Source organism: Blennius ocellaris (genome assembly GCF_963422515.1).
Source record: "Blennius ocellaris genome assembly, contig: SCAFFOLD_50, whole genome shotgun sequence".
Lineage (NCBI taxonomy): Eukaryota > Metazoa > Chordata > Actinopteri > Blenniiformes > Blenniidae > Blennius > Blennius ocellaris.
Window position 1 is genome coordinate 283,447 of NW_027661850.1, and position 18,000 is coordinate 301,446.

General features: G+C 50.4%; 1 protein-coding gene across 2 annotated transcripts in view; it reads right to left on the bottom strand.

Moving 5' to 3' along the window:
• The window catches only part of LOC308148745 (metabotropic glutamate receptor 8-like), a 48,347-nt gene extending 34,613 nt beyond the window's left edge, over positions 1-13,734 (bottom strand). The window contains exons 1-2 of one of the 2 annotated variants that reach the window (XM_080522251.1): positions 13,321-13,734; positions 9,689-9,761 (exon numbers count right to left, since the gene is read on the bottom strand). In XM_080522251.1, coding sequence (XP_080378377.1) covers positions 9,689-9,724 — 36 coding nt within the window. In that variant the 5' untranslated portion in view covers positions 9,725-9,761; positions 13,321-13,734. Of the gene's footprint in view, positions 1-8,418; positions 9,120-9,688; positions 9,762-13,320 lie in introns of those variants that run through there. The other variant, XM_080522250.1, reaches the window with a different exon arrangement.
• Positions 13,735-18,000: the final 4,266 nt, after the last annotated feature.

Sequence of the window (18,000 nt, forward strand, 5' to 3'; positions counted from 1 at the left end):
CATGTTACTGTCTAGATAGAGCTGCTCGGGCTGGTTTAATCTAGAAAATCATGTTACTGTCTAGATAGAGCTGCTCGGGCTGGTTTAATCTAGAAAATCATGTTACTGTCTAGATAGAGCTGCTCAGGCTGGTTTAATCTAGAAAATCATGTTACTGTCTAGATAGAGCTGCTCAGGCTGGTTTAATCTCATAACAATTAGAAAATATTTCTATCAGTGTGATTACTGAAAAAGAAAATATGTAGCACTAACAGGGTATTGTATGTTGTCCTCCAACCACCGCCTACCCCCCTCTCTCTCTCTCTCTCTCTCTCTCTCTCTCTCTCTCTCCTTAATCTCCTCTCTCTTTGAGCGTTCCCCCAGGCTCCAGAGCTACCGGTTTCAGATCTGCGCTCTATTTTGTAGAACAAAGACTCCTGCCATCATTTTCTTTAATCAAATTCCAAACAAGTGGATTAAAACTCTTTGAAGAGGCTGATCTGAGTTCAGATGTGATGAGGTGAGTCAGACATGGTCACCTGAGCGGTAGACACCTGGTCCCCAGCGGGGACGAGGTTCTGGACCTGGTCCCCAGCGGGGACGAGGTTCTGGACCTGGTCCCCAGCGAGGCCGAGGTTCTGGATCTGGTCCCCAGCGGGGACGAGGTTCTGGACCTGGTCCCCAGCGGGGCCGAGGTTCTGGACCTGGTCCCCAGTGGAGCCTGGGTTCATGAGAACATCTGGAACATCAGCTGCTGGCGGTTTCCCGCTGGATGCTGTGGTTGATGCTCGTCATGCTTTCTGCTTGGCTGAGCGCCAGAAGCTGGAAGCCGTCAGACGGAGAGACTCCTCAATCCTCCATCCTTCATTCTTCATCCTCCATCCTTCATCCTCCATCCTCCATCCTTCATTCTTCATTCTCCATCTCCATCCGTCATCTCCATCCTTCATTCTCCATCCTCCATCCGTCATCCTTCATCTCCATCCGTCATCCTCCATCTCCATCCGTCATCCTCCATCTCCATCCTTCATCCTCCATCCGTCATCCTCCATCCTCCATCCTTCATCTCCATCCGTCATCCTCCATCCTTCATCTCCATCCGTCATCCTCCATCCTCCATCTCCATCCGTCATCCTTCATCTCCATCCGTCATCCTCCATCTCCATCCTTCATCCTCCATCCGTCATCCTCCATCTCCATCCTCCATCCTTCATCTCCATCCGTCATCCTCCATCTCCATCCTTCATCCTCCATCCGTCATCCTCCATCCTTCATCCTCCATCCTTCATCTCCATCCGTCATCCTCCATCCTTCATCTCCATCCGTCATCCTCCATCCTTCATCCTCCATCCTTCATCTCCATCCGTCATCCTCCATCCTTCATCTCCATCCGTCATCCTCCATCCTTCATCTCCATCCGTCATCCTCCATCTCCATCCGTCATCCTTCATCTCCATCCGTCATCCTCCATCTCCATCCGTCATCCTCCATCCTTCATCTCCATCCGTCATCCTCCATCTCCATCCGTCATCCTTCATCTCCATCCGTCATCCTCCATCTCCATCCGTCATCCTCCATCCTCCAGCCTTCATCCTTCATCCTCCATCCGTCATCCTCCATCCTTCATCTCCATCCGTCATCCTCCAGCCTTCATCCTTCATCCTTCATCCTCCATCCTCCATCCTGCTCTGAGTTTCTTTTTTCAACCAAAGCTGTTTGCTGTCGTCCGTCTCCCCGGACGATAAACGAGCTCAGCCTGGAGGAAAAACCAGACACAACCGCTAATGCTAACACTTCCACACGTCATCAAATGGAATCCTGGGTGACACTTCAGTCACAACGAGTCACAACGAGTCACAACGAGTCACTGCATAGCTGAAACGTGGAGTCGTGTCTCAAACTGTCCCACAGCGATGGAAACACGTCCTGAAGACGAGGCCGTGCTCAGACTCACTGATACACAGTGAGACGGAGAATCTCCAGCGTCATCCACTGCCTCTCATTGTCTTCGCTAACGGAAAGACAGAGCTAACCCTAACCCTCTCATTGTCTTCGCTAACGGAAAGACAGAGCTAACCCTAACCCTCTCATTGTCTTCGCTAACGGAAAGACGTGATGCTGTGATGCTGGTCCACGGTGATGCTGGTCCACTGTGGTGCTGGTCCACTGTGGTACTAGTCCACTGTGGTGCTGGTCGACTGTGGTCCTGGTCTACTGTGATGCTGGTCCACTGTGATGCTGGTCCACTGTGGTCCTGGTCCACTGTGGTACTAGCCCACTGTGATGCTGGTCCACTGTGGTCCTGGTCCACTGTGGTACTAGTCCACTGTGGTGCTGGTCCACTGTGGTCCTGGTCCACTGTGATGCTGGTCCACCGTGGTCCTGGTCCACTGTGATGCTGGTCCACTGTGGTACTAGTCCACTGTGGTACTAGTCCACTGTGGTGCTGGTCCACTGTGGTCCTGGTCCACTGTGATGCTGGTCCACCGTGGTCCTGGTCCACTGTGATGCTGGTCCACTGTGATGCTGGTCCACTGTGGTACTAGTCCACTGTGGTACTAGTCCACTGTGATGCTGGTCCACTGTGGTCCTGGTCCACTGTGATGCTGGTCCACTGTGGTCCTGGTCCACTGTGGTACTAGTCCACTGTGGTGCTGGTCCACTGTGATGCTGGTCCACTGTGGTCCTGGTCCACTGTGGTACTAGTCCACTGTGGTGCTGGTCCACTGTGGTCCTGGTCCACTGTGATGCTGGTCCACTGTGGTACTAGTCCACTGTGATGCTGGTTCACTGTGGTACTTGTTCATACGCTGCTGCCCCCTCCCATCTTGCCCCCCCTCCCCCCTGCTGCCACCCCCGCCCCTTGCCCCCCCCGGAGGCATCTCCAGCTAATTCTAGCTAAGTGAAGTTGTTGTGTCCTCTCTGCTGGTTAATCCTGCGACGTCACGCTGGAATCCTGCGGCCAGTTCATGGCGGCGGAACGTGTTTGCTGCGGCGGAACGTGTTTGCTGCGGCGGAACGTGTTTGCTGCGGCGGAACGTGTTTGCTGCGGCGGAACGTGTTTGCTGCAGCGGCGCCTTCACATCCTGTTTGTCAACTTGCTGTGCAGAAACATGAAGAACCGTCGGGATCAACTTTCCCTCAACTTGTGGGGGGGGGGGGGGGGCGGAGGCAGAGCGAGCAGTGAACCGGACTGGCGTCCAGCTGAAGACAAACGGTGAGTGACTGCTGGAGCAGTGAGGAGCCCCCCCCCCAAGGGAACGAGCTGGGAGGCTGCTCACAGTAAGACAGTATGACCCCCACCAACTGGACAAAGAGTTTCTGACGGACAATCTTCTTTCTTTCTTTTCAACTTGTTCATAATAGAAAGAGCAGAAGTTTTTACATTTTCTAAGTGACTAAGGACAGGTGAAGACAGGTGAGGACATGTGAAGACAGGTGAGGACAGGTGAAGACAGGTGAGGACAGGTGAGGACAGGTGAGGACAGATGAAGACAGATGAAGACAGGTGAAGACAGGTGAGAACAGGTGAAGACAGGTGAGGACAGATGAAGACAGATGAAGACAGATGAAGACAGGTGAGGACAGGTGAAGACAGATGAAGACAGGTGAGGACATGTGAAGACAGGTCAGGACATGTGAAGACAGGTGAGAACAGGTGAAGACAAGTGAGGACAGATGAAGACAGGTGAGGACAGGTGAAGACAGATGAAGACAGGTGAGGACAGGTGAGGACAGATGAAGACAGGTGAGGACAGGTGAGGACAGGTGAGGACAGGTGAGGACAGATGAAGACAGATGAGGACAGGTGAGGACAGGTGAAGATAGATGAAGACAGGTGAGGACAGATGAAGACAGGTGAAGACAGGTGAGGACATGTGAAGACAGGTGAGGACAGGTGAAGACAGGTGAGGACAGGTGAGGACATGTGAAGACAGGTGAGGACGGGTGAAGACAGGTGAATACAGGTGAGGACAGATGAAGACAGGTGAGGACAGGTGAAGACAGGTGAGGACAGGTGAGGACAGATGAAGACAGGTGAAGACAGGTGAGGACAAGTGAAGACAGATGAAGACAGGTGAGGACAGGTGAAGACAGGTGAGGACAGGTGAGGACAGGTGAAGACAGATGAAGACAGGTGAGGACAGATGAAGACAGGTGAGGACAGGTGAAGACAGATGAAGACAGGTGAGGACATGTGAAGACAGGTCAGGACATGTGAAGACAGGTGAGAACAGGTGAAGACAAGTGAGGACAGATGAAGACAGGTGAGGACAGGTGAAGACAGATGAAGACAGGTGAGGACAGGTGAGGACAGGTGAGGACAGGTGAAGACAGGTGAGGACAGGTGAGGACAGGTGAGGACAGGTGAGGACAGATGAAGACAGATGAGGACAGGTGAGGACATGTGAAGATAGATGAAGACAGGTGAAGACAGGTGAGGACAGGTGAAGACAGGTGAGGACAGGTGAAGACAGATGAAGACAGGTGAGGACAGATGAAGACAGGTGAGGACAGGTGAAGACAGATGAAGACAGGTGAGGACATGTGAAGACAGATGAAGACAGGTGAGAACAGGTGAAGACAAGTGAGGACAGATGAAGACAGGTGAGGACAGGTTAGGACAGGTGAGGACAGATGAAGACAGGTGAAGACAGGTGAGGACAGGTGAGGACAGGTGAGGACAGATGAAGACAGGTGAAGACAGGTGAGAACAGGTGAAGACAAGTGAGGACAGATGAAGACAGGTGAGGACAGGAAAACCTGGACAGATTAAAATATTTTTGCCATTTATGGCTTTGATCTGAAAAGTTTTGCAAAACATTGTTTCCTTCCAGTGACACTTGTGAAGAAACTAAACTAAAAACACTGTGTTAACGCTGCGTTAATGCTGAGTAAACACAGCACTACCACAGCATTAACACAGCATTAACACAGTATTACCACAGCACTAACACAGTCCTAACACAGCATGAACACAGTATTAACACAGCATTAACACAGCATTAACACAGCATGAACACAGCATTAACAAACTATTAACACAGCATTAACACAGTATTAACACAGCATAAACACAGCATTAACACAGCGCCAACACAGCATTAACACAGCACTTACACAGCATAAACGCAGCAATACCACAGCATTACCACAGCGTTAACACAGTATTAACACAGCATTAATACAGCATTAACACAGTATCAACACAGCATTGACACAGCACTTACACAGCATTAACGCAGCATTAACACAGCACTAACACAGCACTAACACAGTATTAACGCAGTATTAACGCAGCATTAACACAGCGTTAACGCAGCATTAATGCAGCATTAACACAGTATAATAACAGCACTTACACAGTATTAACGCAGTATTAATGCAGCATTAACACAGCACTAACACAGTATTAACGCAGTATTAACGCAGCATTAACACAGCATTACCACAGCACTAACACAGCATTAACGCAGCATTAACGCAGCATTAACGCAGCGTTAACACAGTATTAACACAGCATCAACAGAGCATAAACACAGCATTAACACAGCATCAACACAGCATTAACACAGCATTAACACAGCATCAACACAGCATTAACACAGCGTTTACACAGTATTAACACAGCGTTAACACAGCATTAATGCAGCATTATCACAGTATAATAACAGCACTAACACAGTATTAACACAGTATTAATGCAGCATTAACACAGCATTAACACAGCACTAACACAGCATTAACGCAGTATTAACGCAGTATTGACGCAGCATTAACACAGCATTACCACAGCACTAACACAGCATTAACGCAGTATTAACGCAGTATTAACGCAGCATTAACGCAGCATTTACACAGCACTTACACAGCATTAACGCAGCATTAACGCAGTATTAACGCAGTATTAACGCAGCATTAACACAGCACTAACACAATATTAACGCAGTATTAACGCAGTATTAACGCAGCATTAACACAGCATTACCACAGCACTCACACAGCATTAACGCAGCATTAATGCAGCATTAACACAGCACTAACACAGTATTAACGCAGCATTAACACAGCATTACCACAGCACTCACACAGCATTAACGCAGTATTAATGCAGCATTAACACAGCATTACCAAAGCACTCACACAGCATAAACGCAGTATTAATGCAGCATTAACACAGCACTAACGCAGTATTAATGCAGCATTAACACAGCACTAACACAGCATTAACACAATATTAACGCAGTATTAACACAGCATTACCACAGCACTCACACAGCATTAGCGCAGTATTAACACAGCATTACCACAGCACTAACACAATATTAACACAGTATTAACGCAGCATTAACACAGCATTAACACAGTATTAACGCAGCATTAACGCAGCATTAACACAGCATTAACACAGTATTAACACAGCACTAACACAGCATTAACACAGCATTAACGCAGCATTAACACAGCATTAACGCAGCATTAACACAGCATTACCACAGCACTAACAAAGCATTAACGCAGCATTAACACAGTATTAACGCAGCATTAACACAGCATTAACACAGTATTAACGCAGCATTAACACAGCATTACCACAGCACTCACACAGCATTAACGCAGTATTAATGCAGCATTAACACAGCACTAACACAATATTAACACAGTATTAACGCAGCATTAACACAGCATTAACACAGCATTACCACAGCACTAACACAGCATTAACACAGCATTAACGCAGCATTAACACAGTATTAACGCAGCATTAACGCAACATTAACACAGCACTAACACAGCATTAGCACAGCATTAACGCAGCATTAACGCAGTATTAATGCAGCATTAACACAGCATTACCACAGCACTCACACAGCATTAACGCAGTATTAATGCAGCATTAACACAGCACTAACACAATATTAACGCAGTATTAACGCAGCATTAACACAGCATTACCACAGCACTAACACAGCATTAACACAGCATTAACGCAGCATTAATGCAGCATTAACACAGCATTACCACAGCACTCACACAGCATTAACGCAGTATTAATGCAGCATTAACACAGCACTAACACAGTATTAACGCAGTATTAATGCAGCATTAACACAGCACTAACACAGCACTAACACAATATATAACGCAGTATTAACGCAGCATTAACACAGCATTAACACAGCATTACCACAGCACTAACACAGCATTAACGCAGCATTAACACAGCATTAACACAGCATTACCACAGCATTAACGCAGCATTAACACAGCATTACCACAGCACTAACACAGCATTAACACAGCATTAACGCAGCATTAACGCAGCATTAACAAAGTATTAACGCAGCATTAACGCAGCATTAACACAGCATTACCACAGCACTAACACAGCATTAACACAGCATTACCACAGCACTAACACAGCATTAACACAGCATTAACACAGCATTACCACAGCATTAACGCAGCATTACCACAGCACTAACACAGCATTAACGCAGCATTAACACAGCATTAACACAGCATTACCACAGTATTAACGCAGCATTAACACAGCATTAACACAGCATTACCACAGCACTAACACAGCATTAACGCAGCATTAACACAGCATTAACACAGCATTACCACAGTATTAACGCAGCATTAACACAGCATTAACACAGCATTACCACAGCACTAACACAATATTAACACAGTATTAACGCAGCATTAACACAGCATTACCACAGCACTAACGCAGCATTAACACAGTATTAATGCAGCATTAACACAGCATTAACACAGCATTACCACAGCACTATCACAGCACTAACACAATATTAACACAGTATTAACGCAGCATTAACACAGCATTACCACAGCACTAACACAGCATTAACACAGCATTACCACAGCACTAACACAGCATTAACGCAGCATTAACACAGCATTACCACAGCACTAACACAGCATTAACACAGTATTAATGCAGCATTAACACAGCATTAACACAGCATTACCACAGCACTAACACAATATTAACACAGTATTAACGCAGCATTAACACAGCATTACCACAGCACTAACACAGCATTAACGCAGCATTAACGCAGCATTAACACAGCATTACCACAGCATTAACGCAGCATTAACACAGCATTAACACAGCATTAATGCAGCATTACCACAGCACTAACACAGCATTAACACAGCATTACCACAGCACTAACACAATATTAACACAGTATTAACGCAGCATTAACACAGCATTACCACAGCACTAACACAGCATTAACGCAGCATTAACGCAGCATTAACACAGCATTACCACAGCATTAACGCAGCATTAACACAGCATTAACACAGCATTAATGCAGCATTACCACAGCACTAACACAGCATTAACGCAGCATTAACGCAGCATTCAGCAGTCAGAACTGCTGCACCAGCGCTCACCTGGAACAGCCGCAGGATGTTGGCCACCATGACGGACACGGAGCTCGCCGCCGCCCCGACCACGCCCACCACCTTGTCCGGCTTGGCGAACAGCGGCGCTTCTCCGCTAGCGCAGCGCACGCCGGCCCCGCCCCTCTGGAGCAGCGGCTGGACGAAGGCCAGGGACTGCTCCAGGGCGAAGGTGTCCCGGGAGCAGGTGTCCAGGATGCGGGCCCCCAGGCTCACGTTGGGCAGGAGGGCCGGGTCCTTGTTGATCAGGTCGATGGCGAACAACATGGCCTCCAGCCGATGGATGCCCTTCTCCTTCTTGAGCTCGCCGCAGGCCACGCCCCTCTCGCCGCGGGCGTGCACCGGGAACAGGCCGCCCAGGACGATGTCGCCATCCAGGCGGACGGAGTGAGCGAAGTCCTGCAGGGGCGGCTGGCCGTCCGCCGTGACGGCGGGCGTCTGGGAGGCGGAGCCTAGCAGCCAGCAGCTCGCCAGCAGCAGCAGACGCAGTAAGCAGGAACTGCAGCCCGCTGGCGGCGTGGAACCCCTCGCCATGGTGGAACCTCTCGCCATGGTGGAACCTCTCGCCACGGTGGAACCTCTCGCCACGGTGGAACCCCTCACCATGGTGGAACCCCTCACCATGGTGGAACCTCTCGCCACGGTGGAACCCCTCACCATGGTGGAACCCCTCGCCATGGTGGAACCTCTCGCCACGGTGGAACCTCTCGCCACGGTGGAACCCCTCACCATGGTGGAACCCCTCGCCATGGTGGAACCTCTCGCCACGGTGGAACCCCTCACCATGGTGGAACCCCTCGCCATGGTGGAACCTCTCGCCACGGTGGAACCTCTCACCATGGTGGAACCACTCGCCATGGTGGAACCTCTCGCCACGGTGGAACCCCTCACCATGGTGGAACCCCTCGCCATGGTGGAACCTCTCGCCACGGTGGAACCCCTCACCATGGTGGAACCCCTCGCCATGGTGGAACCTCTCGCCATGGTGGAACCTCTCACCATGGTGGAACCACTCGCCATGGTGGAACCTCTCGCCACGGTGGAACCCCTCACCATGGTGGAACCCCTCGCCACGGTGGAACCCCTCACCATGGTGGAACCCCTCGCCATGGTGGAACCAGCAGCAGAACACGAAGCCAGGCGGTTTACGGGACGGTCAACAGATCGGTGGCAGTGTGAGTAGCGTGGTAACCATGGAGACCCGTCACTACACGGTAACCATGGAGACCCGTCACTTCAGGGTGGATCCGCCCTACGAGACCTGTGGTTCTCCGCTGCAGGTTCCTGTGCTGAGCATGGCTGGTGGAGAACCTGGAGAACCTTCTCTCAGGAGCCTGTGGAGGGAAGACAAACAGGAACTCAATCTGTTGTTTGCTGGTGGACAATTTATAGGTCGCACGCACACACACACACACACACACACACACGCACGCACGCACTAACACACGCACGCACGCACACGCACAAACACACACACACACACACACACACACACACACACACACACACACACACACTACAATGTTAACATTAGTACAATAGTAATGTTACAAATCAACAAGACTGCTAACTGCTCCTGCTAGTTACTGAGCTCAGTAACTAGCAGGAGCAGTTAGCAGTCTTGCTGCTCTACCTAGAGCTAGTTAGCAGTGTAGTTGCTCCACCTAGAGCTAGTTAGCAGTCTAGTTGCTCTACCTAGAACTAGTTAGCAGTGTAGTTGCTCCACCTAGAGCTAGTTAGCAGTCTAGTTGCTCTACCTAGAGCTAGTTAGCAGTCTTGCTGCTCTACCTAGAGCTAGTTAGCAGTGTAGTTGCTCCACCTAGAGCTAGTTAGCAGTCTTGCTGCTCTACCTAGAGCTAGTTAGCAGTGTAGTTGCTCCACCTAGAGCTAGTTAGCAGTCTAGTTGCTCTACCTAGAACTAGTTAGCAGTCGAGTTGCTCCACCTAGAGCTAGTTAGCAGTCGAGTTGCTCTACCTAGAGCTAGTTAGCAGTCTAGTTGCTCCACCTAGAGCTAGCTAGCAGTCGAGTTGCTCTACCTAGAACTAGTTAGCAGTCTAGTTGCTCCACCTAGAGCTAGCTAGCAGTCGAGTTGCTCTACCTAGAGCTAGTTAGCAGTCTAGTTGCTCTACCTAGAACTAGTTAGCAGTCTAGTTGCTCCACCTAGAGCTAGTTAGCAGTCGAGTTGCTCTACCTAGAACTAGTTAGCAGTCGAGTTGCTCTACCTAGAACTCAGTAGAGTGAGAAAAAGAAAAGAATGATTTCTTCTGTGGGGAAATAAATCCCAGGAAACACCTGACGTGATGGAGACGGGTTTTTTATGGCGGCCTCCACCCTGGGTGGTGCTGAGGAACCACAGAAGAACGTCTGACTGGAGAATTAGATCCAGACAGAGGGTGGTGCTGCAGGTCCAGACTCAGGGTGGTGCTGCAGGTCCAGACTCAGGGTGGTGCTGCAGGTCCAGACTCAGGGTGATGCTGCAGGTCCAGACTCAGGGTGGTGCTGCAGGTCCAGACTCAGGGTGGTGCTGCAGGTCCAGACTCAGGGTAGTGCTGCAGGTCCAGACTCAGGGTGATGCTGCAGGTCCAGACTCAGGGTGGTGCTGCAGGTCCAGACTCAGGGTGATGCAGGTCCAGACTCAGGGTGGTGCTGCAGGTCCAGACTCAGGGTGATGCTGCAGGTCCAGACTCAGGGTGGTGCAGGTCCAGACTCAGGGTGGTGCTGCAGGTCCAGACTCAGGGTGGTGCAGGTCCAGACTCAGGGTGGTGCTGCAGGTCCAGACGCAGGGTGGTGCTGCAGGTCCAGACTCAGGGTGGTGCTGCAGGTCCAGACTCAGGGTGATGCTGCAGGTCCAGACTCAGGGTGATGCAGGTCCAGACTCAGGGTGGTGCTGCAGGTCCAGACTCAGGGTGATGCTGCAGGTCCAGACTCAGGGTGGTGCTGCAGGTCCAGACTCAGGGTGATGCTGCAGGTCCAGACTCAGGGTGATGCTGCAGGTCCAGACTCAGGGTGGTGCTGCAGGTCCAGACTCAGGGTGGTGCTGCAGGTCCAGACTCAGGGTGGTGTTCCAGTGATTTGCACAAAGTAAATAAAGTTGCTAGGATCTTCTTGCTCCCTGAAGGAGGGAAACAAACTTCATCCCTTCATCTGTCAAACTGCTTCTCTTCTGAGTCTTTCCTCCCTCATCCCTTCATCTGCTGCCGGAGTCTTTCCTCCCTCATCCCTTCATCTGCTGCCAGAGTCTTTCCTCCCTCATCCCTTCATCTGCTGCCAGAGTCTTTCCTCCCTCATCCCTTCATCTGCTGCCAGAGTCTTTCCTCCCTCATCCCTTCATCTGCTGCCGGAGTCTTTCCTCCCTCATCCCTTCATCTGCTGCCAGAGTCTTTTCTCCCTCATCCCTTCATCTGCTGCCGGAGTCTTTTCTCCCTCATCCCTCCATCTGCTGCCGGAGTCTTTTCTCCCTCATCCCTTCATCTGCTGCCAGAGTCTTTTCTCCCTCATCCCTCCATCTACTGCCAGAGTCTTTTCTCCCTCATCCCTTCATCTACTGCCGGAGTCTTTTCTCCCTCACCCCTTCATCTACTGCCAGAGTCTTTCCTCCCCCACCCCTTCATCTGCTGCCAGAGTCTTTCCTCCCTCATCCCTTCATCTAATGCCAGAGTCTTTCCTCCCTCACCCCTTCATCGGCTGCCGGAGTCTTTTCTCCTTCATCCCTTCATCTAATGCCAGAGTCTTTCCTCCCTCACCCCTTCATCTGCTGCCAGAGTCTTTTCTCCCCCATCCCTCCATCTACTGCCAGTCTTTCCTCCCTCACCCCTTCATCTAGTGCCAGTCTTTTCTCCTTCATCCCTTCATCTAATGCCAGAGTCTTTCCTCCCTCACCCCTTCATCTGCTGCCAGAGTCTTTTCTCCTTCATCCCTTCATCTACTGCCAGAGTCTTTCCTCCCTCACCCCTTCATCTGCTGCCAGAGTCTTTTCTCCCCCATCCCTCCATCTACTGCCAGAGTCTTTCCTCCCTCACCCCTTCATCTGCTGCCAGAGTCTTTTCTCCTTCATCCCTTCATCTACTGCCAGAGTCTTTCCTCCCTCACCCCTTCATCTGCTGCCAGAGTCTTTTCTCCCCCATCCCTCCATCTACTGCCAGAGTCTTTCCTCCCTCACCCCTTCATCTGCTGCCAGAGTCTTTTCTCCTTCATCTAATGCCAGAGTCTTTCCTCCCTCACCCCTTCATCTGCTGCCAGAGTCTTTTCTCCTTCATCCCTTCATCTAATGCCAGAGTCTTTCCTCCCTCACCCCTTCATCTGCTGCCAGAGTCTTTTCTCCCCCATCCCTCCATCTACTGCCAGAGTCTTTTCTCCCCCACCCCTTCATCTGCTGCCGGAGTCTTTTCTCCTTCATCCCTTCATCTAATGCCAGAGTCTTTCCTCCCTCACCCCTTCATCTGCTGCCAGAGTCTTTTCTCCTTCATCCCTTCATCTAATGCCAGAGTCTTTCCTCCCTCACCCCTTCATCTGCTGCCAGAGTCTTTTCTCCTTCATCCCTTCATCTACTGCCAGAGTCTTTTCTCCCTCACCCCTTCATCTGCTGCCAGAGTCTTTTCTCCCCCATCCCTCCATCTACTGCCAGAGTCTTTTCTCCCTCATCCCTTCATCTAATGCCAGAGTCTTTCCTCCCTCACCCCTTCATCCGTCAAACTCTCAGGATCAGGATTTTCTCAAAATGGGGTTTGAGATTTAAGGAATTTAATTTCACTGAAAAACGAATTATATAAAGAGTGAAAAAAACTCTACTCTATTGTGTGTGTGTGTGTGTGTGTGTGTGTGTGTGTGTGTGTGTGTGTGTGTGTGTGTGTGTGTGTGTGTGTGTGTGTGTGTGTGTGTTGCGTCACCACTCACGGTCAGGTCGCTGCTCCAGGAACTGGACCTTCAGGATCCTCCTGCCCGATGACAAACATAAGCTGCTCCTCATCCAGTAGCAGGAAGCAGAAGCCGTCCTCCTCCAGGTGTCTGGGTGTCCAGGTGTCTGGGTGTCTGGGCGTCCAGGTGTCTGGGCGTCCAGGTGTCTGGGTGTCCAGGTGTCTGGGTGTCCAGGTGTCAGGGTGTCCAGGCGTCCAGGTGTCTGGGTGTCCAGGTGTCCGGGTGTCCAGGTGTCTGGGTATCCAGGTGTCCGGGTGTCCAGGTGTCCAGGTGTCTGGGTATCCAGGTGTCCGGGTGTCCAGGTGTCCGGGTGTCCAGGTTTCCAGGTGTTTGGATGTCCAGGTGTCCAGGTGTCTGGGTGTCCAGGTGTCCAGGTGTCTGGGTGTCCAGGTGTCAGGGTGTCCAGGCGTCCAGGTGTCTGGGTGTCCAGGTGTCCAGGTGTCTGGGTATCCAGGTGTCCGGGTGTCCAGGTGTCCGGGTGTCCAGGTTTCCAGGTGTTTGGATGTCCAGGTGTCCAGGTGTCCAGGTGTCCAGGTGTCTGGGTGTCCAGGTGTCAGGGTGTCCAGGCGTCCAGGTGTCTGGGTGTCCAGGTGTCCAGGTGTCTGGGTATCCAGGTGTCCGGGTGTCCAGGTGTCCAGGTGTCCGGGTGTCCAGGTTTCCAGGTGTTTGGATGTCCAGGTGTCCAGGTGTTTGGGTGTCCAGGTGTCCAGGTGTCCGGGAGTCCAGGTGTCCAGGTATTTGGGTGTCCAGGTGTCTGGGTGTCCAGGTGTCCGGGTGTCCAGGTTTCCAGGTGTTTGTGCGTCCAGGTGTCCAGGTGTTTGGGTGTCCAGGTGTCCAGGTGTCTAGGTGTCCGGGTGTCCAGGTTTCCAGGTGTTTGGGTGTCCAGGTGTCTGTGTGTTCAGGTGTCCGGGTGTCCAGGTGTCCAGGTGCCCAGGTGTCCAGGTGTCCAGGTGCCCAGGTGTCCAGGTGTCCAGGTGTCCGGGTGTCCAGGTGCCCAGGTGTCCAGGTGTCCAGGTGTCCAGGTGCCCAGGTGTCCAGGTGTCCAGGTGCCCAGGTGCCCAGGTGCCCAGGTGTCCGGGTGTCCAGGTGAGTCACCTGGGCAGGTGTCCCAGGTCAACCACAGGACTCAGCCCCTCCGTCCCGTGGCCACGCCCCCTGCGTCCTCCACGTTCAGCAGCACGAGACCCACCAGGCTCCCGTCGCTCCTCCGAGGCGCAGCGGGAAATTCCTCCAGGTCGTAGCTGCTGGTTTGATTCCCGCTGGTCCGGAGGAGGAAGTGATGCCTGGGATCCCGCTCCTCTTCCTCTCCTCTTCCTCTCCTCTTCCTCAGATCAACCCGCAAAACACGCAGAGATCACGCAACGCCACGGCAGAGTGAGGAAAGACCTCAGGTCCGAACGCGTCCGGGAGTACATGAGAGAGAGGGAGAGGGAGAGAGAGAGACAGAGAGAGAGAGAGGGAGAGAGAGAGAGAGCGAGAGACAGAGAGAGAGAGAGAGGGAGGGAGAGAGAGGGAGAGAGAGAGAGGGAGAGAGAGAGAGCGAGAGACAGAGAGAGAGAGAGAGGGAGGGAGAGAGAGAGAGAGAGGGAGAGAGAGAGAGAGAGGGAGAGAGAGAGAGAGAGAGCGAGAGACAGAGAGAGAGAGAGAGGGAGGGAGAGAGGGAGAGACGGAGAGACGGAGAGACAGAGAGAGAGAGAGAGAGAGAGGGTCCTACAAAGCCACTGGTGAAGTTCGGCTCCGCGTCACGCAGCCACGCTGCGGTGAGAGGTCGCCCCCTGGCGGACACACACCGCACGCACACACACATGCACACGTATTGGTTATTATCAGTCATTTATCTGTTGTTCTTTTGCTTGTTTTCATATTTGTTTGTTAGATAATCAATTTCTAGAATCAGTTCTACCAGTTCTCGCGGTTCTAATGATTCTACTGGTTCTAATGGGTCTAATTGCTCTCTCAGTTCTAACGGTTCTAATGGTTCTACCAGTTCGAATTGTTCTACCAGTTCTAATGGTTCTAACAGGTCTAATGGTTCTACCCGTTCTAATGGTTCTAACAGGTCTAATGGTTCTACCAGCTCTAATGGTTCTAACGGTTCTAATGGTTCTACCAGTTCTAATTGTTCTACCAGTTCTAATGGTTCGACCAGTTCTAATGGTTCTAACTGGTCTAATGGTTCTAACGGTTCTACCAGTTCGAATTGTTCTACCAGTTCTAATGGTTCTAACAGGTCTAATGGTTCTACCAGTTCTAATGGTTCCACCAGTTCTAATGGTTCGACCAGTTCTAATGGTTCTAACAGGTCTAATGGTTCTACCAGCTCTAATGGTTCTAATGGTTCTAATGGTTCTACCAGTTCTAATGGTTCTACCAGTTCTAATTGTTCTACCAGTTCTAATGGTTCGACCAGTTCTAATGGTTCTAACAGGTCTAATGGTTCTACCAGCTCTAATGGTTCTAACGGTTCTAATGGTTCTACCAGTTCTAATGGTTCGACCAGTTCTAATGGTTCTAACTGGTCTAATGGTTCTAACGGTTCTACCAGTTCTAATTGTTCTACCAGTTCTAATGGTTCTAACAGGTCTAATGGTTCTACCAGTTCTATTGGTTCCACCAGTTCTACCAGTTCTAATGGTTCTAACGGGTCTAATGGTTCTAACGGTTCTACCAGTTCTAATTGTTCTACCAGTTCTAATGGTTCGACCAGTTCTAATTGTTCCAATGGTTCTACCAGTTCTAATGGTTCTTCCAGTTCTAATTGGTTTGACCAGTTCTAATGGTTCTACCAGTTCTAATGGTTCTAATGGGTCTTCCAGTTCTAATGGTTCTAACGGGTCTAATGGTTCTACCAGTTCTAATGGTTCTTCCAGTTCTAATGGTTCTAACGGGTCTAATGGTTCTACCAGTTGTAATGGTTCTAACGGTTCTAATGGGTCTAATGGTTCTACCAGTTCTAATGGTTCTACCAGTTCTAATGGTTCTAACAGTTCTAACGGGTCTAATGGCTCTTCCAGTTCTAATGGTTCTACCAGTTCTAACGGGTCTAATGGTTCTACCAGTTCTAGTGGTTCTACCAGTTCTTATGGTTCTAACGGGTCTAATGGTTCTAATCGTTCTACCAGTTCTAATTGTTCTACCAGTTCTAATGGTTCTATCGGGTCTAATGGTTCTTCCAGTTCTAATGGTTCTAACATGTCTAATGGTTCTACCAGTTCTAATGGTTCTAACGATTCTACCAGTTCTACTGGTTCTACCAGGTCTAATGGTTCTACCAGTTCTAACGGGTCTAGTGGTTCTAGCGATTCTACCGGTTGTTATGGTTGTCAGGGTCTCCCGGTTCTGCAACAGAAGGACATTCCAAAGGTTCCAGATCTATTCCTGTTTAAAGAACAAGAGTTGCTGAGACACTGAAACTAAACGATCCAGTGTGACTGGAAGGACGAGGACATGATGAAGCTCAGCTCGTCTTCCTCACCGTCCAGCCGGGACATGATGAAGCTCAGCTCGTCTTCCTCACCGTCCAGCCGGGACATGATGAAGCTCAGCTCGTCTTCCTCACCGTCCAGCCGGGACATGATGAAGCTCAGCTCGTCTTCCTCACCGTCCAGCCAAGCTTCAGTGAAGCATCACACACTTTCATTTGACTTCAGTGTGAAGTAGTATAGTAAGTATTACTAGCAGTGGTAGTTAGTGTTACTAGTAGTGGTAGTAAGTGTTACCAGCAGTGGTAGTTATCGTTACCAGCAGTGGTAGTGAGCGTTACCAGCAGTGGTAGCTAGCGTTACCAGCAGTGGTAGTTAGCGTTACCAGCAGTGGTAGTTAGCGCTACCAGCAGTGGTAGCTAGCGCTACCAGCAGTGGTAGTGAGCATTACCAGCAGTGGTAGTTAGCGTTACCAGCAGTGGTAGTGAGCGTTACCAGCAGTGGTAGCTAGCGTTACCAGCAGTGGTAGTTAGCGCTACCAGCAGTGGTAGCTAGCGCTACCAGCAGTGGTAGTTAGCGTTACCAGCAGTGGTAGCTAGCGTTACCAGCAGTGGTAGCTAGCGTTACCAGCAGTGGTAGTTAGCGCTACCAGCAGTGGTAGTTAGCGTTACCAGCAGTGGTAGCTAGCGCTACCAGCAGTGGTAGTGAGCGTTACCAGCAGTGGTAGTTAGCGCTACCAGCAGTGGTAGTGAGCGTTACCAGCAGTGGTAGTGAGCGTTACCAGCAGTGGTAGCTAGCGTTACCAGCAGTGGTAGTGAGCGTTACCAGCAGTGGTAGTGAGCGTTACCAGCAGTGGTAGTGAGCGTTACCAGCAGTGGTAGCTAGCGTTACCAGCAGTGGTAGTGAGCGTTACCAGCAGTGGTAGCTAGCGCTACCAGCAGTGGTAGCTAGCGTTACCAGCAGTGGTAGTTAGCATTACCAGCAGTGGTAGCTAGCGTTACCAGCAGTGGTAGCTAGCGCTACCAGCAGTGGTAGCTAGGTAGTGACGGTCTTCAGGATGGTGTAATAGAGGAAATATGATTATTAGAGCTAAAGAGACACTTTAAAGCTTCTTAGACTTTGATTTTCTGTCTTCATGAGAACATTATTTTCATGTAAATAAAAAATATGAACCAAACATCATGAACTTTGTCTTTATTTATAAAGACCACATCCACAGTCCAGCAGGACCTGGACC